The sequence below is a fragment of the Schistocerca piceifrons genome, chromosome X (assembly GCF_021461385.2).
Source record: "Schistocerca piceifrons isolate TAMUIC-IGC-003096 chromosome X, iqSchPice1.1, whole genome shotgun sequence".
NCBI classification, from domain to species: domain Eukaryota; kingdom Metazoa; phylum Arthropoda; class Insecta; order Orthoptera; family Acrididae; genus Schistocerca; species Schistocerca piceifrons.
The window spans coordinates 763,827,230-763,853,199 of NC_060149.1; the positions used below are offsets into that span (position 1 = coordinate 763,827,230).

The 25,970-nt window shown below is 44.6% G+C and overlaps 1 protein-coding gene across 1 annotated transcript in view; it reads left to right on the forward strand.

Annotated features, from left to right (window-relative positions):
* The window catches only part of LOC124722698 (hormone receptor 4-like), a 138,114-nt gene that overhangs the window by 49,194 nt on the left and 62,950 nt on the right, over positions 1–25,970 (forward strand). The window contains exons 2-6 of the mRNA XM_047247836.1: positions 18,288–18,405; positions 24,643–24,781; positions 24,911–25,047; positions 25,141–25,213; positions 25,283–25,806. Coding sequence (XP_047103792.1) covers positions 18,288–18,405; positions 24,643–24,781; positions 24,911–25,047; positions 25,141–25,213; positions 25,283–25,806 — 991 coding nt within the window. The remainder of the gene's footprint in view (positions 1–18,287; positions 18,406–24,642; positions 24,782–24,910; positions 25,048–25,140; positions 25,214–25,282; positions 25,807–25,970) is intronic.

Below are 25,970 nucleotides of genomic sequence, written 5' to 3' on the forward strand. Positions count from 1 at the left end.
AAGACCAACGGGTCGTTCTGTAGCGATTCATTTCTTTCAGTTATATGTCTGAAGATAGGTGCATACATCACCAGAGTTTTGAATACCGTTTCACTGCTGAAAGTTTCAGTAAACAGGCTGTCCCTTACTGACACCCGCTGTGAAGTTCCACATTTCGTGTCTTGTCACAGTTTTACATTATAATTCATATCTTATATGAATCTATATATTTCTAAGTAATTCGTGTGGATATTTTCAGTTCATTGAAATCTAGTAATAAAGTAATATTAAATTTTTGATAATAAATTCACTATCCCATTCAGCATTCGAAATTTAAATTATTATGTAGTTACTCACTCTAGAATGATACAGACGGGTAAAAGCGCAGAAAGCAACAAGAAAATCCCTGAAGTTATACCAAACTGATATCTCAAAGAAAAGATACAGTGTATTATTAACACTAGATGATCACCGAATGACGCGTTTAAGACAAGTGCTTCTGGTAGTAAATATTCTTCCCGTTGTCATGGAAGGAAGAGTAAACGAAACCCCAGTATCTAACAACGCGTATTCATTTCATTGACATAACGGATCATGTACACAGACGTTGGTGGGCAATCCAGTGTCAGTCTATGAGGCTGAAAGTGGCGACAATGTAAAAAAAAAAGATCCACCACAGATCAAGGCTAATCAAGTATGCGTGAACATCCCATCAACACGATATTATCACTCCAGCACGGCCACAACAGGATAGTTCAGGGCGATTAGACTGTCTACAAGCCTCTGCGACCTAGATTCTGTAACAAACAACGTGCATCATCAAAGATCAAGGACAGCCTCCGACTGTTAGCGATCCATCACTGCAGGCTGACCAAAGATTCTAGCACATTTAAAGTGCACCGACATTGTGCGTAACTATAGCCAGTAAGATCCCATCTACGAGGCGAAACTTTTCTTCGCAGTATTTATCCGCTAGGACACTGTGCAACGTTCTTGAGCAGAGTATTCGGTAACCGATTATTCCGACTGCACATACTATATTGTAATTGAAAGTGAAATAAATAGTGTTACTCACTCGTTTTACTATGTTATGTGAGGCATATCCGTGCGAGGTGGGGCAGTGATTAGCACAATGGACTCCCATTCGGGAGGACGACGGTTCAAACCCACGTCTGGCCATCCTTATTTATATTTTCCGTGATTTCCCTAAATCGCTTCCGGTAAATGCCGGGATGGTACCTTTGAAAGTATACGGCGACTTCCTCTCCCATACTTTCCTTATCCGATGGGACCGATGACCTCGCTGTTTGGTACCCTCCCCCAAACCAACTAACCAACCTAGCGACATACCTCGAGGAGCATAAAAATAATTTTTTTAAGTTTAAAGTTAACGCAGGAAAACAGGACCTTGTGAAGGCACATGGTAAAGTTAAGTAAGTTCCGCGTTCTGGCCCTAGCTGGGCCAATCCAACCCGATCGACCGCCGTGTCATCCTCTGCCAATGGCGTCATCGGATGCGGTATGGAGGGGCACGTGGTCAGCGCGCCGCTCTCCGCGTCGTTGTCAAGTTTCTTGACCTTGGAACCGCTACTAATCGGTTTAGTAGCTCCTCAGTTGCTCAGTTGGCCTCACGAGGGCGAATGCACTCCGTACCAGTCCTCCAAACATGGCGGTACCTGGAATTGAACTTGTGTCCCCCTGCATGAGTCAGTAGCGCTTTCACCTCCAAATACACCGCATTACCCCTCAGTGCAATTTTAATTGCCTGTCATTTCCAAGCCGTGAAATTATCGGCGAAATGTACCAAATCGAGGACGGCAACCCACTTTTTTCCTGCCATGCTGCAGAGGCACCCATGTGAAGATACCAATGTCACATCCTTTAGATTCTTCCCCCGTACACATCCTATATTCTTCTGTTCTATTCCCATCCAAATCCACAATCTTCACATACTTACCAACAGCCCTCCACAATCCTCCACATTAGTTATAGAGCAACGCAAATTATCAGCTTAACATAAGGAATTTGAAAATCTTTGTATTACTCTGGAAATATTTACCTATGTTTGTCACCTGTTTTTGATTGAGAGCTTAAGTGCGACAATCGTATTGCTGCTAGCTTGATACCAGTAGGAGTAATGTAAATAATAATTGTATATCCCGAGTTCGAGTCCCGGTCGGGGCACACATATTCAACATGTCCCCAATGATGTATATCAACGCCTGTTTGCAGCTAGGGCGTCGATTTAATTATCATTTCATTAAATAATAATTAAATAAAAAACGTTACTTTGTAGACCATTTACTCGCCGAGACAGAAGTATGTAACAGCCTCAGAATCACACTCGCACAGCATGGTAGCTCAGTACCCAATCTTCAACGAGTCATGATTTCAAATTGAGAACAGGCACAACTTTTATCTCCAGAAACATTTATACAGGATGATTCAAAAAGAATACCACAACTTTAGGAATTTAAAACTCTGCAACGACAAAAGGCAGAGCTAAGCACTATCTGTCGGCGAATTAAGGGAGCTATAAAGTTTCATTTAGTTGTACATTTGTTCGCCATTTCAGCCAATAAAGTTTTTGGTCCCTTTTTCTTCGAAGGTGCTACTGTAACTGGACTACAGTATCTGGAGATGTTAGAGAATTGGCTGCTCCCTCAGCTCGAACAAGAAGCGCAACAATTCATATTTCAGCAGGATGGAGCGCCACCACATTGGCACTTATCTGTCCGTAACTACCTGAACGTCAACTACCCGAGGCGATGGATCGGCCGCCAGGCAGCCCGTGACAGAGCACTTCATCACTGGCCTCCAAGAAGCCCTGATCTTACCCCCTGCGATTTTTTCTTATGGGGGTATGTTAAGGATATGGTGTTTCGGCCACCTCTCCCAGCCACCATTGATGATTTGAAACGAGAAATAACAGCAGCTATCCAAACTGTTACGCCTGATATGCTACAGAGAGTGTGGAACGAGTTGGAGTATCGGGTTGATATTGCTCGTGTGTCTGGAGGGAGCCATATTGAACATCTCTGAACTTGTTTTTGAGTGAAAAAAAAAACCTTTTTAAATACTCTTTGTAATGATGTATAACAGAAGGTTATATTATGTTTCTTTCATTAAATACACATTTTTAAAGTTATGGTATTCTTTTTGAATCACCCTGTATTATCGACATACAATTTCTTTCTTTCGCTTACGCCATAGTCCTGCAGCGATCGCAGGGTCAGCGTGATTACAACGGATTTGGCAGTGTTAGTGTTAGGGATGGCCGGATGCCCTTCCTGCCGCCACCTGGTACCCCCTAGGATGGAATCAGTGTACCCCAACTGTCTACGTCTAGTGTAAATCGTGAAATAGTGCGGACGTGTTTGAAGTGTCTGCGACGCGTGTAACTGAGGCGGAATGTGGGGATTAGCCCGGTATTCACCTAGCAGGATATGGAAAACCGCCTAAAAACCACATCCAGACTGGCCGGCACACCGGTCCTCGTCGTTAATCCGACGGGCGGATTCGATCCGGGGCCGGCGCGCTTACCCGAGTCCAGGATGCACCGCGTTAGCGCGCTCGGCTACCCTGGCGGGTATGTTATCGACATACAATGAGGTGACAAAAGTCATGGGATACCCCATAATTACTTGTAGGAGCTCCTTTTGCCCGGCGAGGTGCAGTAACACGACGTGGCATGGACTCATCAAATCTTTGGAAGTCCCCTGCAGAAACATTGAGCCGTCCGTGCGAGCTCTACAGCCGTCCATAATTGCGAAATTTTTGCCGGTGCAGGATCTTGTGCACGATTATGTCCCATAAATATTCGATAGGATTCATGTTGCTCGATATGGATGGCCAAATCGTTCGCTCTAATTGTCCAGAATGGTCTTCAAACTAGTTGTAAACAATTGTGACCCAGTGACATGGCGCAGTGTCATCCATAAAAATTCCATCGCTGTTTGGAAACATGAAGTCCATGAATGGCTGAAAATGATCTCCAAGTGGCTGAACATAACCATTTGCAGTCAATGATCGGTGCAGTTGGACCAGAGGAACGAGTTCCGTCCATGTAAACGCAGCCCACACCATTATGGAACCACCACAAGCTTGCATAGTGTCTTGTAGACAACTTGGTTCCATAGCTTAATGGGGTCTGCGCCACACCGGAAGCCTACCATGACCTCTTACTAACTGAAACCGACTCATCTGACCATGACACGGTTTTTCAGTCGTCTAGGATCCAACCGATATAGTCACTAGTCCAGGACAGACGCTGCAGGTGATATAGTGCTGTTGGCAAAGGTATTCGCGTCGGTCGTCTGCCGCCATAGCCTATTAACGTGGTTCTCGGAATACTGAATTCCCTAACGATTTCCGAAATAGAATGTCCCATTAGTCTAGCTCCAACTACCATTCCGCGTTCAAAGTCCGCTAATTCTCGTCGTGTGGCCATAATCAAATGGTTCAGATGGCTCTGAGCACTATGGGACTGAACTTCTGAGGTCATCAGTCCCCTAGAACTTAGAACTACGTAAACCTAACTAACGTAAGGACATCACACACATCCATGCCCGAGGCAGGATTCGAACCTGCGACCGTAGCGGTCGCGCGGTTCCAGACTGTAGCAGCCGGCCGAAGTGGCCGTGCGGTTAAAGGCGCTGCAGTCTGGAACCGCAAGACCGCTACGGTCGCAGGTTCGAATCCTGCTTCGGGCGTAGATGTTTGTGATGTCCTTAGGTTAGTTAGGTTTAACTAGTTCTAAGTTCTAGGGGACTAATGACCTCAGCAGTTGAGTCCCATAGTGCTCAGAGCCATTTAAACCATTTGAACCAGACTGTAGCGCCTAGAAACGCTAAGCCACCCCGGCCGGCTGGCCATAATCAGGCCGGAAACCTTTTCACATGAATCGCCTGAGTACAAATGACAGCTCCGCCAATGCACTGCCCTTTTATACCTTGCGTACCCGATACTATCGCCATCTGCATATGTGCATATCGCTATCCCATGACTTTGGTCAATTTAGCGTAAAATACCCATGAAAACCATACTATACTGCATTGCTCAAGGGAAAACACTTCAACCACTTCCGAGTCATCCAGAGAATTGAGGTCAACAATATTGGGAAACACAAATGAAGCTGCTACACAATATTATTGTCACAAACGTAGCTATTTTGTTCTGAATGGCGAAAATGTCAACAAATTAAAATGCCACTGGATTTGTTATGAGTAACCGTTCTTCTAACATCCAAACAGACATTTATGATACATATACGCCTCCTTGCAGTAAAGACTGAAAGAATGATTAAGATTTATCGTTCAGTTCATGGTGAGTCGATTAGAGACAGAATACAAATACGGATTGGATAGGGATGGTGAAGGGGATAGGTCATTTCAAATGACCCATTCGTCCATTTGCCGTGGGAAAAACACTGAAAATCTAAATTTAACTTGTGAACGAGATCTTAAACCTCAATCCTATCGAATTCACGTCTTTTTCCCTATCCATTACACTGCCTCTTTCGGTTTGGAGCTGACGGGATTGTCAGCAGTAACAGTACTATAGATTAATATAATTTACAAGATCATCCACTGTGTAATGTTGGACGAAGCATCATCATCAGAAACGAAAATAATCTCAAGTTGCGTCATTAAAATGTTATAGATCGCTACCATTAACACTGAAAACAAATTGTGGTGTATGTATCGTTATTAATTCGCTTAGTTGTTCGCAGACGACATTGCTTTTGTAGAAAAGTGCCGTCTTGTGAGAATTGCTGTAACGTTCTAACTGATTCCCAAAACGATATTGGCGTTGTGTTCAACGATTGGCGGGTGAGCCCTCAGCTAAGAAAAAACAGAACAGTTGACTGATTCTCCGAGCTGTCCCAGCGCAGAATCAACAATAAATCTCAAGAAATCAGTGATATTGAACTATCTTGATGTGGAAGAACTTTCATAGTGTCGTTCATTAGAAGAATTTGGAAGACGTACAGCACTTCAATGAAAGAATTGGATCATAATCTTGTCGCCACGTAGGGTCTTTATTGGATACAAATGACATACTAAACTGAAAACAACTTCAAAGGAGTGTTGTTGGATGTGGTTTTTTTTTGCTAAGTTTATTTAGCCGGTACGAAAGCGTAACAGACATGCTCAATTACCTGCTCCGCAGCAGCGTCATTCGAGCATCCTGTGAAAGGCATTAGGATATTTTTATGATGGGCTTCAGAAAGTGTAACATAAGAAAAAAACTGAAAGAATACCTTTTTCTCTGTGAGGATCGTCTTTCTCACAATGAAGCTGTTTACTCGCGCGAAACACTTACAAGATTCGTCTCCTATATGTCACACGAAATTTTACGACCATCTGTGACTTAAGATTCAACAAAACATCTGCTTGTTTCTAAAATGAATTTACTCCAAAACGAGCTGTATTTTATCTCGAAAGATGCAGAATTGTTTGGATTGTAAACTAAGGAATTTGCAAAACATCCATTAAACTTGAACTAGTACTAAAATAAGAACTGCAGAGTACATTCGTGTATTCGCAGGGAGCGGAAAATCTGTGTGACACAGACATGCGAACACGCAGTCGCTCAGCCTTTAGAGCAGTGAACCGAGCGAACGACTGCCCGCCACCCCTGTTTGCCGAGCGTTAGGATGACGCGCCCAACGAGACTTTCCGATAGGGAGCCCTTCCCTCCACTTGATTTACCCTGGGTGCAGAATTACGATACCTCTGCAGTTCTCCCCCGCAACATCCCTTTTGATCTGATAAAATTTATGTCTCCATCATCCTTCAACTACTGAGGCAGTTAAATGGAAGCACTGTTTAAATACATTTCTTCCGTGCTTGGTGCTTATAATATATTAAATATTATGAACCATCAAAATCAGCAAAACTCCATCCAAAAAGTTAAATTAAAATTTTTTCTGGTGCTCGGAAAGTTTATGAAAACCGGAAAAAATCAGAAGACAGGGTAGGCACTTACGTGACTATAGCAGAAAAATGGTAATCCAAAAAATCAAAACATTACATAGAACAGACTACTACAATCATCTCTCATGGCATTCTGTTTCTTTCAATCGACATAAAACCGTAACCTCAGTACAGTAAGGGCAGATAGATTATTGCCATTTGAGCCTACCTGTTCAAGAAAACTATGTACTTTTTTCGCAACCATTAGGGATCATCAGATCGGAGTGAGGCTCGCGAAAAACATTTATGGTAGAGAATATCCTGAACCATTTGCTTACTATTCCTGTGGTTGAGTACAGCCTCGTTACCCTTTCTGACACTTCAAACACCCATTGGAGATCAGTTCTGGATATCATTAAACCGCGATAGGCGACATGTGTTGATTTCACGAAGTTTTATTTCACTGGACGGCAGTGTTGTCATTTGAATACTTATAAACGTGTTTCGTTCAACATAATTTCTAAATTGCCAGTCACTATGACAGAATGACATCAGACCTCAGATATATTGGGTGAACTGAAGACTACCGACAAAATTTCAGAGCATATTAGGACATATCTTCCGAGAGCTTTGTTACAGGGGACCCGTGGTCTCCGGTAGCTAGTTACATAGTAGTAACATAATAATGCTTTGTTTGGTTTGTTACACCAATTACCATTATTTCCGCGAAAATACGAGCGACGTTCAATAAGTAATACAACACATTATTTCTCGGCCAATTTCGGTTGAAAAAAATGCGGATTTGTTTATGACATAGGTGCTTCAGCACCTATAGTTCCATGAAATTCCGATTGCTGGCGGTGCTTTACATAGCCTTTAAAATGGCGTCTGTAACGGAGGTGCATTCCAAGCAAAGAGCTGCCATTGAGTTTCTTTTGTCGGAAAGTCAGAGCATCGCAGATATTGAGAAACGCTTGCAGTGTGTTTTCGGAGACCTGGCAGTGAACAAAAGCACGGTGAGTCGTTGGGCGAGGCGTCTCCCATTATCGCAACAAGGTCGTGCAAACCAGTATCTCCCAAGTATCGGCCAGCTGCACGCAGCTGTGGCTCCTGCGATGTTGGAACATGCGGACACTCTCGTTCGAGGTGACCAACGGATCACAATCAAACACCTCGTGAATTATGCGGTATATTGAAATCTCGAATAAAACCAACCTGCATTACTTATTGAACGTCCCTCGTACCTTCAAAACAGCGAAAGAGCCTGTAATATGTAACCGCCAAATTATACATTACAAAACAGCATAGCACTGTCGTGTCGCTCACTTATTGCATTCAGAGAACCTGTAAGCCAACTCTTTGTCAGTAGCCCTGTCCATTTTACTGTGTATCAATGTTAATGTGTCGGTTCTTGCGGGCTAGTAGTAAAATATGTACCTGGCAACCGAAATGTCACCGGATCGAATCCTAGTCGGACCGTGGAATATTTCAGTTCTTCTCTAACCTATGCATAATATCTGCATGATATGAAGATTTGTCAGGAAACTGTAGGTTCCCTTTCCCCGGCAGGATTACTAGGTTAGGGAGTCTCAAGTCGTCACAGTGTAGCCTGATTGAAACACATGCACCAGGCTATTGAGCCACATGTAATTATCGTTATACTGTTAACGTGAAACTAACACCATCGTAAAAACAAATTTGAGACAAAACCTAGCAGTACTGAGTCCAAGCTTCAGGATGCAGAGTAAAGTAGACATTACAACTGTCAACAGCCAGAACTGCGAGTGAATACACCAAGTTTGTTTCTAAACAAGATGTAGAGAGTCGATATTTACACTGTCATGCAGATATTTTCAGTGTGGTACAAATATAAAGACATCCGGTAGTAAGAAAGCAAACAAAATGCAATTACTCTGTAACACGTCACCGGATACCACAAGTCCCCTGACCAATTTACTCAGAAGATATATCTGAATAACCAAACGAGTTTTGTCACTTGACTGTACGGATATAGATAGGAGTAGAGTTATAAAACTACCGTAAACAACTGTAGACTGTCACAAGTAAGCGTAGACTACGGTAGTTTTCCAAGTACACACATCAAAAAAAGTTATGCATCACCCCGGTTCGCAGAACTCCTGAAGATAGACGTTGACTGTGGAAATTGTATCACAGACACAGTCCCTTTGACTGTTCAGAGATGTTACTAAACCGGGCCAAAGATGTAAACAACCATGCATGAACAGCACCTATTAGACTGAGGGGTCCGACAACAGATCAGTTCCAGTCATTCCAGCAGCAAGGAGGTACACGGCTCGTGTTGTCTGTAGTTCAACCATGCCTAGACGGTCAATACCGCGGTTCGAACGCGTCCGCATTGTTACTTTGTGCCAGGAAGAGCTCTCAACAAGGGAAGTATCCATGCGTCTCGGAATGAACCAAAGCGATTTTTTCAGACATGGAGGAGATACAGAGAGACAGGAACTGTCGATCTGTCGATGACATGCCTCGCCCAGGCCACCCAAGGGCTACTACTGCAGTGGATGACCGCTACCTACGGATTACAGCTCGGAGGAACTCTGACAGCAACGCCACCATGTTGAATAATGCTTTTGGTGCAGCCACAGGACGTCGTGTTACGACTCAAACTTTGCGAAATAGACTGCATGATGCGCAACTTCACTCCCGACGTTCATGACGAGGTCCATCTTTGCAACCACACCATGCAGTGCTGTACAGATGGGCCCAACAACATTAACATGCCGAATGGACCGCTCAGGATTGGCATCACGTTCTTTTCACCGATGAGTGTCGCATATGCCTTCAACCAGATAATTGTCAGAGACGTGTTTGGAGGCAATCCGGTCAGGCTAAACGCCTTAGACACATTGTCCAGCGAGGGCATCAAGGTGGAGGTTCCCTGATGTTTTGGGGTGGAGCCGACGTTCGCCCCTGGTGGTCATGGAAGGCGCCGTAACGGCTGTACGATATGTGAATGCCATCCTCCGACAGATTGGGCAACCATATTGGCAGCATATTGGCGAGGCATTCGTCTTCATGAACGACGTGACCCACCAAACACTCTGAGGGATCTACGCCGAATCGCTGTTGAGGAGCGGGACAATCTCTACTAACAATGCCTTGATGAACTTGTGGATAGTATGTCACGACGAATACAGGCATGCATCAATGCAAGAGGACGTGCTGCTGGGTATTGGATGTACCGGTGTGTACAGCAATCTGGACCACCAACTCTGAAGGTCTCACATTATGGTGGTATAACATGCAATGTGTGGTTTTCAATAAAAAGGGCGGAAATGATGTTTATGTTGATCTCTATTCCAATTTTCTGTACACGTTCCGGAACTCTTGGAATCGTGGTGATGTAAAACTTTTTTTGATGTTTGTAGCTTTTGTCAGTTAAGATAGTAATTGCGTTATCTGTTCGTTAGGTGTGTTGCGTACTTATCGGACGTTACCTGATTTCGATCGCTTTGTTTGCGTTTGTGATCAGTTTCTTATTAGATCCCATCTAGAAGCCGAAAGCGATGAACCGTCTAGAAATTGAGTGAGGATATATTACGGGTTTCGTAACCTACGGAATATTTTTGTTCTACATTGTTATCCTCCTGTACGTTACTTAAAAATAAACAGTATTTAAAGCGAAACTGAAATTGTCAATATTTAATTCAGGTTTTATTCGCAAATTGTTGCCATGCAACACGAGGATGTTGTAGTAAAATATAAAAAAAAATATAGATTTAGCATATAGCGCTGGAAAATGTAAAAATAGTCAAATTTAAAAAAAACGGAAAAAAAACATATCAGACATCGTTTCAATAATTCGTCGAGATCTTATAAAACATGTTTCTGTCATTGCAAATAACACAACCACAGCTAAAAACCTTCTACAAAATGTGAAGGACAATCAAGCAATTAAAACTCAGAGATGGTAAAACAGTCTATATTAAAACTGAGTAAAAGTTCAAATCTACAATAGCTGTTTATTGTGTTTTTATTCTATGACGATCAGTTTCATATCCTGGAGGTATATCTTCAGTCATATAAAACTAAAACTTGATGTACCACGAATTCTGAGGTACAAGTGCCCATCTGCCGCTTCATCTAAGGTTTTACCGATAAGTGACAGTGCTTTTACATTCACTAGTAATTCGTGGTACGTGAAGTATTAGTATTACATGTCCTGTACATATACCTCCAGGGTACGACAGCGGTCGTCATACAGAGAAAATAAAATGAACAGCTATTGTGGATTTGAGATTTTACGTCAGCCGCTGTGGCCGAGCGGTACTAGGCGCTTAAGTCTGGAACCGCGCGACCGCTACGGTCGCAGGTTCGAATCCTGACTCGCGCATGCATGTGTGTGATGTCCTTAGGTTACTTATGTTTAAGTAGTTCTAAGTTCTAGGGGACTGATGACCTCAGATGTTAAGTCCTATGGTGCTCAGAGCCATTTGAACCATTTGAGATTTTACTCAATTTTAATACAGACTATTTTACAATGTCTGATTTATAAAACTCTTGCCTTTGATCAATAACGTTATATTGATTACAAAATAACAACAATAATTGTACAGATTTTTCTTTGTTTGAGCATGTAGACTATACCTGCATCAAAAGTAATTGCTTTGGTTGCATAAAAGAGCGAAAGTTACGCGATCAGCTAATTTTTATTGTTTATAAAATGCAATTTATATTTTGCAAGGATATAAAATACACAATGGACTAACACCTAACGATGTGCGGTTCTAATTATGTGCAAAACAGACAAAAAACAAGGAGAAGTCATCGGCTCCCAGTCTCTCTCTGACACATTCATTATGTTTCTTTCCCTATCAATGCTAGCAGTACTCCCGGTAATCCTACCATTTACTACATCATTTATGTATTGTATCAAAACGACCGCCTAGTAGTTTTGGCAGAGCGCAACTTCAGATAGGAGCTATATCGAGGAATGGGGCACGAAAAAGTTCGACCAGCCTTCAGTGTTTCACGTGTTACCAGCTAACTGTCCACTTACGACTGGATAGAGTACGGTCCATATAGGCAACAAGAAGAAGGAGCAATGGATATTCGTGAAATAAATAAATAGCCTAGAGTGACGCACAGATGTGCCGACAAACGATCTCCACTGAACTGCACGGCCAGCGCGGGACACGAAGCTGTAACCTGCAGCCGAGTGGCTCGCTCGACCACAGAACACGCCCCGCCACGCAATGTGGGTACATAAGAAGAGCTGCCGCTCGCTTTGTTCAGCCTTCCATGCAGACTATATCATCCGACTGGCTGCCCGCCGGAGCCTTCTCAACATGTTTACGTGACCTCGCGCATTCACTTGTGCCGGCACAGCCGGACCGGTTAGAAGGAATGGTCAAAGTGTCTAACACTTCTTCACGAAGGTCAGCTGCTGAACACACTTTATTTCCAGTTTTTTTTTCGCCAAATCCTCAGACAAATGTCAAATATTCCGTTAGTACGAGGGCTATTCGGAAAGTAAGGAACGATAGGTCGCGAAAAGGAAACCACAGTAAAAATCAAAACTATTTTATTTGCAATAGTTAGCTACAACTTCCAGCTACTTATCTCCATAGTCGCCGATCCGACTTAGACGTTTGTCGTAGCGTTGTACCAACTTTCCGATAGCCTCGTTACAGAAGGCAGCCGCCAGTGCTTTCCTCCAATTCTGGCCTACAGCTCGTTGTCTGTTCCAAAATGTTGCCTTCATAGCCAGCGGTTCATGTGAGCAGAGATGAAACTCAGAGGGAGACAATTACGGGCTGTATTGTGGGTAATCAAACATTGGCAATTGAAAACCTTGCACGAGCATCTTCATTGCCCCTGCAAAATGCGGCTGAGAATTGTCTTGAAGATGAAAACGCACGACATTTATGTAATGTTGGCTGCCTAGCTTCAGGCGAAATTTCTCACCAGGCCCTCGTACTTGGCGGGAGACACTATTGTTCTAGGTATCTTTATGTGTTCCCTGTGTGCTCAGAACTAAAAAAGAACGACGTAACGCTATCGACAGGCATACTAGAAACACTACCCAATACATCTGTGCAAACCTTCATCGGATTTTCACTGTGGTTTCCATTTCGCGACCGGTCGTTCCTTACTTTACGAATAACCCACGAACTTCAGAATATGTTGGGGAGGTGGTAGAACCTCTCAAACTAGTACATACCAATAATACTGTTCACAGAACCAAAGACACATGCACTTAAGCTGTGTCGTTGATTATTTCCAAACGCACTTGTTCTATAGAGTAAGTCTAGTTAGAACAAGAGGAATAGAGAACATCACAGATAGGACCTGCATGTATAATTAAATATTAACAACTGAACTACGCAGATGCGACCTGTTCTAAAGTACTGCACCAGCATTTGGAATTGTTATCAAATAGTAGCAAACAGAGGCAGTAGATGTCGATAGAATTCGGAAATGCGCTGCGATCATTGTAACAGTTAGATGTAGCACATAATATAGTGTAACATAAATGCTCAGGGAACATAAATGGGGAAACGTCGGAATAAATAGAACTTTGTTTCATGAAACCCTATGGAGTTGATTTAGAGGACAATTATACAGTCTACACAAGAGAGTATAGTGATTTTGAGAATATGGTAACGAAAAGTAGGTCACATACAGAGGCATACCGTTAATTTCCGTCGTTCCATATGCGAATGGGACAAGAATGGCTAATGTTGGTACAAAGTACACGCCGCCATGCACTGTTCAGTGATTTGTAGAAAATACAGGGTGAGTCAGTTGCCCCTACCCATGGGTTTTATGCAACCCGCAATGCCTTCGAAAACGGCGCTCGAGATTTTCGTATTTTTCCCACTCTGTATGCACGGACCGTTGTCCTACAGATAAAAATGAACAAGACCGTTTTGTAGGACAACGTGTTTGAAAATCACTTTTGTTTTTCTTGAATAACTCGAAAAGAGTGGCCTCCACCGATAACGAATCCCAGTACAAAATGTAACTACTTGCAATTTCCTACAGAACTCTTGTAGGACAAAAAGTTCGTGGGTAGCGAGCGATAGAATATGAAAATCTCGCGCGTCGTTTCTGAAGGCGTTGCAGTATATATACTAACAATCCATGCAATTTACATCAACGACTTCCTTGATTAGATTTGAACGATGAGAACCCACAAAGTAATCACCTTGAAAAAACAGAGTCTTCCCAGTGCTGACTACTGAATAGAGCCTTAAACCCAAATCTCGTATTAAAAGTGTCCTAGGTACTTATACACCACATAAAACGATTAGCATCAAGAAACAGCTGCACGCCCGAAATTTTATTGATCGATACTGTTTTAATAATCGGTGGTCCGTTATACCTGGTAGGTCAGCTGCGGTTTCCAAGGGATTCCTCACCCCTGTCCATCCAAATGCAGCGATCGTTCTCCTGTGTCGTCTCATAACTACAATTCAGAGGTAGCTCCAACACGACAAACTTCTTACTTCATTGAGCGTTAATTCCATCTTACTTCCGAGGATTTGGCGAGTTTATTTCATTTAACTTTGCGACCAGGTGCCCTTGCTGTCGCTGCAGCCGCGTTCTCTGTGCCACCTATCTGTGAATCACCCAAATTTTGTTCTGTATGTGGCCGTATTTTAACTTCATATTGATTTTCTGAGGTGTAAATTGGGGGGCAACCCACCATTTGCCTAAACCAGGGTGGGAAACCGCCTGAAAACCCCACTGCTTACATCATTCTCTAAAATTTTTGAGAAGCTGATGTATCATAGAACAGTATCTCACCATAGCAACAATAGTATCACAGTCTGAGTTTCAGAAAGGTTGCTCTGCTGAGAGTGCCATTTACATGTTCACTCACCAGATTTTACAAGCATTAAATAATAAAATAGCACCGGTTGGTTTTTCCTGAGATCTTTCTAAGGCATTTGACTGTGTGAATCAGAGTATTCTCCTAGATAAATTAACTTCTTTGGGATTGATGGTATAGCCAACCAATGGATAATACAGGAAGTTGTGCTTAGTAATTCAAACGATGTAGTCCAGAGACATGATTCTGATCAGGGGGAAATCTCATATGGGGTTCCCCAAGGTTCAATCTTAGGTCCACTACTGTTCCTCATATGTGTAAACGATCATCAGTCTATTATACAACAAGCAGAATAATGACAGTAATATTGTAATCAACCCAAGCATGCATACAGAAACAGAAGAAATGGTATACAAAGTCCTTAAAAGTATCATGGACTGGTTTTCTGCAAATGGTCTCACCCTCAATTTTAAAAAGACACAACATATTCAGTTCTGCACATCTAGAGGCACTACATCAATGATAAGTGTACCACATGGGAAGAAATAGTAAATAGGGTGGAAACTTCAAAATTCACGTTCTGGAACTCCTAAAACAACTTAGCTCAGCCACATTTGCAAATCTTGGGGAGAGGTAAATCAGTGAATTGACATATTTTGCATATTTTCATTCAGTAATGTTATATGAAATAATGTTTTGTGGTAACTCATCTTTAAGAAAGAAAGTCTTCATTGTGCAGAAACGTGCTGTGAGAATAATATGTGGTGCTCGCCCACAATCATTTTGTAGACATCTTTTCAAAGAATTGGACATGCTGACTACTGATTCACAGCATATTTATCTCCTCATGGAGGGCAGCGTGGAGGGTAAAAATCGTAGAGGGAGACCAAGAGATGAACACACTAAGCAGATTCAGAAGGATGTAGGCTCCAGTAGGTACTGGGAGATGAAGAAGCTTGCGCAGGATAGAGTAGCATGGAGAGCTGCATCAAACCAGTCTCAGGACTTAAGACCACAACAACAACATGGAGTTTGTTGTAAATAATCCACTACAGTTCAAGAGGAACAATGAAGTACATAATTACAATACCAGAAGGAAAAATTACATTCATTACTCCACATTAAGGTTGTCTTCAGCACAAAAAAGGGTGCACAATGCTGCAACAAAAAATTTTGATCTTTTACTCAGTGATATAAAATGTCTGACAGACAGCAAAGTAAAATTTGATAACAAAGTGAGCAAGTTTCTCTTTGACAACTGCTTCTATTCCGTAAAAGAATTCCTAATATTGTAATGTGTAGAAGGTGGTGGGTAGGAATTACTAAGTCACATCTGTATACCTTTTTTTTCTTTTTGTAAAAAAAAAAGGAAAAGAAATGTTCAGAATGTAGCCGCATGTATAAATTAATTTGCGATGTGAATGTATAATAACTCGTTCCACATCATTACGAGCAATCGTGCAAAATGATCCATGGAACAGTTATTAACTAATTAACTAACCGCATTCAAGGTGGCCGGCGTCCCAGACACGGTCATTAACCCGTCGTTTGGATTCGATCCGGTCTGGCGTATCTTTCACTCTGCCAAACGCTGTATCAGCGGGTTAGCTACAACAGAACAAATACAGAATAGATTTAGATGAATCTTCCTGGCAACCAAAAATTGTGTACCGGACCAGGCAATTGCTCTTCCGACTACGCCTCCCATGCACGATTCACGAGCCGCCCTCAAACCTTTACTTCCGTCAAAACTTCTTTCCAACATTAAAAACCTCACCAAAGCTCTCTTGCATACCTAGTAGGATTAGTGCTCCCGGGAGAAAGGACACTGCGGAGAAATGACTTAGCCACAGACTAGCAGCGGGTCGTGGGTCCCACCTGAACGGCTTAGTTTATATAACGATTGTTGTCGAAATAAAAGGGTTATGGGTTCGATTCCCAGTCCAGCATACAGTGGTAACTTTCCGGAAAGTTTCAGATCAGTACGCACTCTGCTGCAGAGTGAAAATACATTCAGGAGATTTTAGATGACTTGCATACTACCAACGCGATCCCCTACCATATTAGATACAAAAAAAAAAAGGCCGAATGCGGGATGGGTCCATTACGTGTGGAGTATAAGCGACGTCAGCGCAATGACTACGGCGACAGCTTGAACTAGCAACTTTAAACATCAGATGTGCATTCGACCAGTCAGTTGTGAGCTGGCAGTGGACGCGCAACAGTAGTGCATCAACGTTGCTTCGCCAGAAATCACAATGCAGCAACATCGCTAAATTGAGTGTTCAAGACATTCTCCAGAATGTTTTGATTAAGAGAAAACGTGCTAAGTTTGTCCCGTACACCTAGACTCCCGAACTAAAACAACGATGTGTGGACGTTGCCGTGACTTGATTGAAAAGCAAAACGCTCTGCATTCTTTTCTGTAAAAAATCATCACGGGTGACAAGGTTTGTGTTACAAGTACGAACCTACCATAAAACGACCAAGTGCACAAATTACATTAAAGCCTATGTAATGATTGAGTTGAAAAACATCACCGGCTGGTCCCGGTGGGGGTTTGAGTCCTCCCTCGGGCATGGGTGTGTGTGTGTTTGTCCTTAGGATAATTTAGGTTAAGTAGTGTGTAAGCTTAGGGACTGATGACCTTAGCAGTTACGTCCCATAAGATAAAAATAAAAAATAAAACATCCCAAATGAGGGCCTTTCTAACAGTTTCACATGGTTGTATGAACGTTCGAGAACAATCGTTATAATAACTGAGCCGTTCAGGCGCGACTCACGACACGCTCCTAGCCTGTGGTTAAGTCATTTTTCCGCAGTGCCCTTTCTCGTGGGAGTACTAATCCCGGTAGGCATACCTGGTAAGGACTATGTAGAAAACCTGAAGCATTAAAACCACTATCTTAACTTTTCTCTATGTCTTGTTAACCCAGTCTCGAACATTTTGGATAGCGACGTACACTCATTAGCAATTGAATTACACACAGCTGAGGTGATGACGAGAGAGCGCAACTAACACCATGGATGGTTTGCTGAACTTGTTCATAACTTCCTTAAAAAATTTCGAAACGTAGGAGATTATTTTTCGAGCGTTGTGACAGGTGATGAAACCTAGTTCCATTATTGTGAGCCTGATACGAAGCACTCGAGAATGGAATGACAGTGTCTTTGGGCAGCTGAAACGGACTTCTGCAAAGAGATTTCTTAAACTTGCAGAACAGTAGGAAAAATGTGTTGCAACGTTATAGAGTCTATATTGAAAAGTGACAGAAAAATGCATAGATTAAAACTATGTGCATGGTTTATCCGAAAAGCAAAAATTGGTACGCATCTTCTGTATGGACCTCGGACTTATTAATTTCTTGTTGCGGTTACATCACAATTGTTACCTTCTGCCACAGACGGAGAATTCAGCATTATTCTAATGTAGTTACAATACAAGACTGTAATATAGATACTACGGATGAAAAGACAGAAACGCTCTTCTTTTCTTAAAAAGATCGTGAAATTGGTTACAGTATTCTCATAGTACATTAAACTCATACTGCTGCTGGTTTATTCTTTTTAAGGAGAGAGCGTGGCCGATACGAGCACGTCTTCGCCTGACATGGTTGGCCCTGTTTCTCCGTGCGCGAAGGGCACTGCTGAAATAGCCAGGCAGTCACCGAGTCCCGCCCTGAGAGACAGGTAAGCCATTCCTTTCTATAGCGCTTTCTAATACACACTCTCACCTAGTAATATGCTTACTGATAGCAGAGTGCTATTTAATTGAAGATGCTAATGTATATTTGCTTCCCCTGTGTACAAGTAAGACCCTCCTCACAGATAATATGGTTTATAATATTCGTATAATCAAGAAAAATTATATACGCTTAACCTACGAAACATGCCACCTCCTTATAAGGGCTCATTAGTCACTCTAGAGCGTTGTAAATAGTGTCGGCCAAGTGCCTGGCCAAGAGAAAACTACCGTTACCACTAAAATTGCTACACCAAGAAGAAGTGCCGATGATAAACGGGTATTCATTGGACAAATATATTATACTAGAAATGGCATGTGATTACATTTTCACGCAATTTGGCTGCATAGATCTTGAGAAATCAGTACCCTGAACAACCACCTCTGGCCGTAATAACGGCCTTGATACGCCTGGGCATTGAGTCAAACAGAGCTTGGATGGCGTGTACAGGTACAGGTGCCCATGCAGCTTCAACACGATACCATAGTTCATCAAGAGTAGTGACTGGCGTATTGTGACGAGCCAGTTGCTCGGCCACCATTGACCTGACGATTTCAATTGGTGAGAGATCTGGAGAATGTGCTGCCCAGGGCAGCAGTCGAACATTTTCTGTGTCCAGAAAGACCCGTACAGGACCTGCAACATGCGGTCGTGCATTATCCTGCTGAAATGTAGGGTTTCGCAGGGATCGAATGAAGGGTAGAGCCACGGGTCGTAACACGTCTGAAATGTAAAGTCCACTGTTCAAAGTGCCGTCAATGCGAACAAGACGTGACCGAGACGTGTAACCAATGGCACCCCATACCATCACGCCGGGTGATACGCCAGTACGGCGATGACGAATACACGCTTCCAATGTGCGTTCACCGCGATGTCGCCAAACACGGATGTGACCATCATGATGCTGTAAACAGAACCTGGACTCATCCGAAAAAATTACGTTTTGCCATTCGTGCACCCAGGTTCGTCGTTGAGTACACCATCGCAGGCGCTCCTGTCTGTGATGCAGCGTCAAGGGTAACCGCAACCATGGTCTCCGAGCTGATAGTCCATGCTGCTGCAAACGTCGTCGAACTGTTCGTGCAGATGGTTGTTGTCTTGCAAACGTCCCCATCTGTTGACTCAGGGATCGAGACGTGGCTGCACGATCCGTTACAGCCATGCGGATAAGATGCCTGTCATCTCGACTGCTAGTGATACGAGGCCGTTGGGATCCAGCAGGGCGTTCCGTATTACCCTCCTGAAACCACCGATTCCATATTGTGCTAACAGTCATTGGATCTCGACCAACGCGAGCAGCAATATCACGATACGATAAATCGCAATCGCGATGGGCTACAATCCGACCTTTATCAAAGTCGGAAACGTGATGGTACGCATTTCTCCTCCTTACACGAGGCATCACAACAACGTTTCACCAGGCAACACCGATCAACTGCTGTTTGCTTATGAGAAATCGGTTGGAAACTTTCCTCATGTCAGCACGTTGTAGGTGTCGCTACCGGCGCCAACCTTATGTGAATGCTCTGAAAAGCTAATCATTTCCACATTACAGCATCTTCTTCCCGTCGGTTAAATTTCGCGTCTGTAGCACGTCTTCTTCGTGGTGTAGCAATTTTAATGGCCAGTAGTGTACTTACACTGACGGGACAAAGGTCACGGGATACCTCTTGATACCGTATCGCACACCCTTTCGCTTGGTGTAGAGCAGCAACTCGACGTGGATGGACTCAACAAGTCGTTCGAAGCCCCCTACAGAAATACTGAGCCATGCTGCCTGTATAGCTGTCCATAACTGCGGAAGTGTTACCGGTGTAGGATGTTGGGCACAAGCTGACGTCACGATTATGCCCTATAAATGTTCGATGAGATTCATATCGGGCGATCTGGCTGGCCAATTCATTCGCTCAAATTGTCCAAAATGTTCTTCAGACCAGCCACGAACAATTCTGGCCTGGTGACAGAGCGAATTGTGATCCGTTAAAATTCCATCGTTATTTGGGAACGTAAATTCCACGAATGGCTGTAAATGGTCTCCAAGCAGCTGAAAATAACCATTTTCAGTCAATTATCGGTTCAGTTGGACAAGAGGACTCAGTCCATTCCAGCTAAACACAGCCCAAAGCACTGTGGAGCCACCCTTAGCTTGCGCTGTGCCTTGTTGACAACTTGGGCTCATGGCTTCGTGGGGTCTGCGCCACACTCGAACCCTACCATCAGCTCTTACAAACTGATACAGGGATTCATCTGACCGGCTACGGTTTTACAGTCGTCTAGGGTCCAACTGATATGATCACGAGTCCAGGAGTGGCGCTGCAAACGGTGTCGTGCTGTTAGCAAAGGCACTCGCGTCGGTCTTCTGCTGCCATATCCCATTAAAGACAAATTTCGCCGCACTAACGGATACGTTCGTCGTACGTTCGATGTTGATTTCTGCGGTTATTTTCGCAATGATGGTTGCCTGGTAGAACTGGCAAGTCTACGCAAACGCCGCTGCTGTCGGTCGTTAAGTGAAGGCCATCGGCTATTGCGTTGCCCGTGGTAAGCGGTAATGCCCGGAATCTGGTTTTCTTGGCACACTCTTGACACTGTGGATTTTGGAATATTGAATTCCCTAACGATCTCTGATATGCAATGCCCCATGCATCTAACGCCAGCTATCATTTCTAAGATATTCCATTTAAACCTAACATGCCGACATGCCGAATTACCGAGGGGGAGGGGATGTTTTAACCCTTAACATTGAAATGGGAAAAAACGAAGTAATACATATTGCATCATTTGGATCCCACTAAATACCTGTTAACTTTAATCTAGACCTGGAAATGTTCCCTTGTTAGTTCTACAGCTTCCCCTGTCTCTGCCCATCTCTCCCTCCCCCTTTCTTTGTCTGTCTCCTCCTCCTTCCCCCTCTCTGTCCATCTTCTCCTCCTCCCTCTCTCTCCATCTCGTCCTGCCCCCTCTCTCTCACCCCCCCTCTCAGTCCATCACCTTCTCTCTCTTTTCTCTGTCCATCATCTCCCCGCCCCTCTCTCTCCATCTCCTCCTTCTCGTTTTCTATATCCATTTCCTCCCAACCCTCTGTCCATCTCCTCTACCCCCTCTCTCTGACATTGAGCGTTGTTTAGTGTTTATTCTTATCATAGACCAATAAGCCATAAATACAACTTTCCTGTTCGCTAATAACATTTCACTATTGTATATTTTCGAAATTTCAGAGAAATCGGTCAAGAACTTTCGGAAATTAATGATTTTGAAGAAACCAACATTTACATTTTTATAATGTTTCTCGTTTTATTATATATGTATGACATATACACCAAATGGCGTTCCAATAGGTATATGAAAACACGTGAGTATTAAATTTCAAAGCAATCTATGAAGAACTTTCGGAGGTTTGAGATTTTGAAGAAACGAACATGTACATTCGTACTTATAAAGAAACTGTAGATGTTCCTAATCGGATAGTTTTTGACCGATCGATTGCACTGAAATTTGGTATACTCGCGTGTTTTTATTTACCTATTTTCTTATATATATATTCGCATTACAAACTTCTTGGACTTGTAGAGGGGAGTGAGTACATAATATTTTGAATACCAGCCCACGTTCGGAAACGAACACGCTTCAATTCAGATGTTTACCTCATTCACTTCTGCTTGAGGTATTGAATTAGGAGTGATGCAGTACAATTATTACGTAACAATTCGCGAGAAAACATAACGAAACATCCATTTATCGCTGAAGCATATTTGTTTGTATTAAAACTTAAACATTACGGGTTTTACATTATTCAAAAACAAAAAGAACCCAACATATTGTACGTACATAACAGCACTGATACATTACAACAGGGGCTCGATGTGGCGACCACCAACGTTGTTTCGTTATGTTTCCTTTCAAATTGTTAACTAGTAATTGTACTGCGTCACGCCTAATTCAATTCTTCAAGTAGAACTGGATGAGTTAAACATCTTAATTGAAAACGTCGCTACTCTCTCCTCTCTACAAGTTTTAGAAGTTTGTAACTGGAATTTCCGAACATCCTACATATAACATGTGTTAAGGAAATAGGTACCTAAAAGCACGTCTGTAGTAGAATGGAACGTTTGTCAAAATTTCAAAGCAATCGTTCAAGAACTTTCTGACAAGGGCCACTCCCCATTGCACTCCCCTCATATTTAGTGGTAAAGTGGCCCAGTCGACAGCCCTTCAAAAACTGGACACAGATCAAGCGTGAAAACAAGAAGAAGGTGTACTGAACTGTGAAAAAAGAAGCTAAATAGGAACAGTGAACGGTCGAACCTCATGATATGCAACGTCGAGAGAACTGCAAGAATCACGGCGTCGTGGTTGTGTGGTCACGGTCTTGGACTGCAAAGCGGGGGAGCCGTGTTCAAATCTTCCTCGTGCCCCCCCCCCCCCCCCCCCCCCGCTCCCTGTTATTCACAAAATTTTGAACTTTGTGTTCGGTCATTGACGCGTCTTTTCTCTTTCTGTAGTCCTGGCAATTGTCATGCTATATATTGGCTATAGAATATAAGTCATGTGATAAGAATATATTACCATCGCAAATAAATGTGATGAATAGTGAGAGCAGGAGAGATGCCGCGTAGACCTCTTACAGAGAGGAAAACAACAAATAAACGGGTGTAAACTCTGTTACAAAAAGGAATTAAAAAGTCAAAAGTTCCGAAGGGAAAGCAAAAGTCATGACATGTGGTACTTGCGGCTGGTCGCGGCGGAGGTTCGATTTCTCCCTCGGGCATGGGTGTGCGTGTTTGTCCTTAGGATAATTCCGGTTAAGTAGTGTGTAAGCTTAGGGACTGATGACCTTAGTAGTTAAGTCCCATAAGATTTCACACACATTTGAACATTTTTTTGTGGTATTTGTGTAGAACAAATAGGAGGTACGTACGTCTGGAACTCGCTTACTTACACCTCGCTGTTGCAAACGGACGTTACACCACGAGACAGACACAAACCTGAATACAGCTAACAGACACGTCGATGACCGGACGGACAGTTCCTAATTTTGTGGGAAAAAAGTGTGGTACAAGGGAAATTTGAACACGGATCTTCCCCTTCCTAGTTCAATACCGTGACCATATAAACCACAACGCCACGGCTATTCGAATGCGCTCGATGTTGCACATATTGAGCTTGGAGCACTCACTGTTTAGATTTTGCTTCTTGTTTCACAGTTCAGTACACCTTCTTCCTGAATGAGATTTTCACTCTGCAGCGGAGTATGCGCTGATATGAAACTTCCTGGCAGATTAAAACTGTGTGCCGGACCGAGACTCGAACTCGGGACCTTTGTCTTTCGCGGGCAAGTGCTCTACCAACTGAGCTACCCAAGCACGACTCACGAGTTCGAGTCTCGGTCCGGCACGCTGTTTTAATCTGCCAGGAAGTTTCATGTCAGCGCACACTCCGCTGCAGAGTGAAAATCTCATTCTGGAAACATCCCCCAGGCTGCGGCTCAGCCATGTCTCCACAATATCCTTTCTTTCAGGAGTGCTAGTTCTGTAAGGTTCGCAGGAGAGCTTCTGTAAAACCTGGAAGGTAGGAGACGAGATACTGACAGAAGTAAAGCTGTGGGGACGGGGCGTGAGTCGTGATTGGGTAGCTCAGTTGGTAGAGCACTTGCCCGCGAAAGGCAAAGGTCCCGAGTTCGAGTCTCGGTCGGGCACACAGTTTTAATCTGCCAGGAAGCTTCACACTTTCTGCCTGTTTTCATGCTTGATCTATGTTCAACTTTTGAGGGCTATCCATTGGACCATCTTACCAGGGGAGGGGGGTGTGATTGGGAATTCCCCTTGTGAGATAAACAATTTTGAACACACGAACGTTAAGATTTTTATTTATGTAGATTGACGGACAGAGTTTCATTTCCTCCTCATATATTGCCCATATCTAGTTCTGGTTGTCTGGAAGAAGCTGTAATACAGCGAAGAGTGTATTTTCAGCCGGCCAGAGTGGCCGAGCGGTTCTAGGTGCTTCAGTCTGGAACCGCACGACCGTTACGGTCACAGGTTCGAATCCTGCCTCGGGCATGGATGTGTGTGACGTCGTTAGGTTAGTTAGGTATGAGTAGTTCTAAGTTCTAGGGGACTGATGACCTCAGAAGTTAAGTCCCATAGTGCTCAGAGCCATTTGAACGATTTTTTTGTATTTTCAGGACCTCTCCCGACTCCGCTTTGCCAGAGGCGTCGAGGTCAGTGGCGGAGCCGTTGAAGGAAGAGGATCCCGAGGAAGCACGAATAGCGAGCCAGGGCGAAGGTGGCGACAATAGCGTGTTCGACGGCGGCGGCAGGACGGCGACACCGGCTGGGGGCGGCGGCGGCGGTGGGGGCGGTGGTGTGGGAGGCGGCGGCAGCGGGGGCGGCTCGGGCAGCGGCGGCAGCGGAGGCGGCGAAGAGCAACCGGCGCGGCCCGCCGTCATCCAGCACTCGCCCGCCTTCTGGATGGCGGCCGCCGGCGTGGGCGTGTGCCGCATCAACGGCGTGCGGCCCGAGCTGATCGGCGGCGGGCTCGTGCGCTTCCCGCCGCACCACCCGCACCCGCAGCCGCAGCCGTCTCCGCAGTACCACCAGCTGACGCCGCAGCAGCCGACGATCGGCCCGACTGAAATGAAGCCGCCATCGCGAGTGATGGCCGGATCGTCGGCGACGCCCAGCGTGCTACGGCCGCCTCCGACTGTCATAATGGGCGAAGCCGGAGGCGTGCGGACGATGATCTGGTCGCAGCCCGCCGCGACGGTCGTCGAGCCTCTGCAGCACCAGCCGCAGCAGCAGCAACAGCAGCAGCACCCGCAGCAGCCGCCGCACCAGCAGCTCGTGGCGGCCGCGTCCACGTCGGGCTGGTCCACGTCCAGCTCGTCGACGTCGAGCGGCAACAGCGAGGAGTCGTCGGCGGCGCAGATGCTGCTCAACCTGGGCCAGGAGCAGCAGCCGCTGGCGCAGGCGCCGCCGCAGCAGCCGGCGCAGCACTTCCCGCCGCAGGTGCGGCCGTTCGCGACGCCGCTCAACATGGAGCGGCTGTGGGCGGGCGACCTGACGCAGCTGCCGTCGGCGCTGCAGCAGGCGCACGCGCTCAACCTGACGGCGGCCGCCGGCTCCGGCGCGAACTGGCCCGCCGCGCCACCCCGGGCCTCCGACGAGGAGTCGAAGTTCGTGCTGGGCATGCACCACCACCAGCACCAGCACCAGCAGGCGCAGGCGCACCCGCCGCTGCCGCCCGCGCAGCACCACGACGACCAGGAGGACGAGGAGCAGCCCATGATCTGCATGATCTGCGAGGACAAGGCCACCGGCCTGCATTACGGAATCATCACCTGCGAAGGGTAACATCCTCATTATATATATTTCCTATTCTTCGCCGTAGGCCGGTATTGTTGTTGTTGTGGTCTTCACTTCTGAGACTGGTTTGATGCAGCTCTCCATGCTACTCTGTCCTGTGCAAGCTTCTTCATCTCCCAGTACCTACTGGAGCCTACAGCCTTCTGAA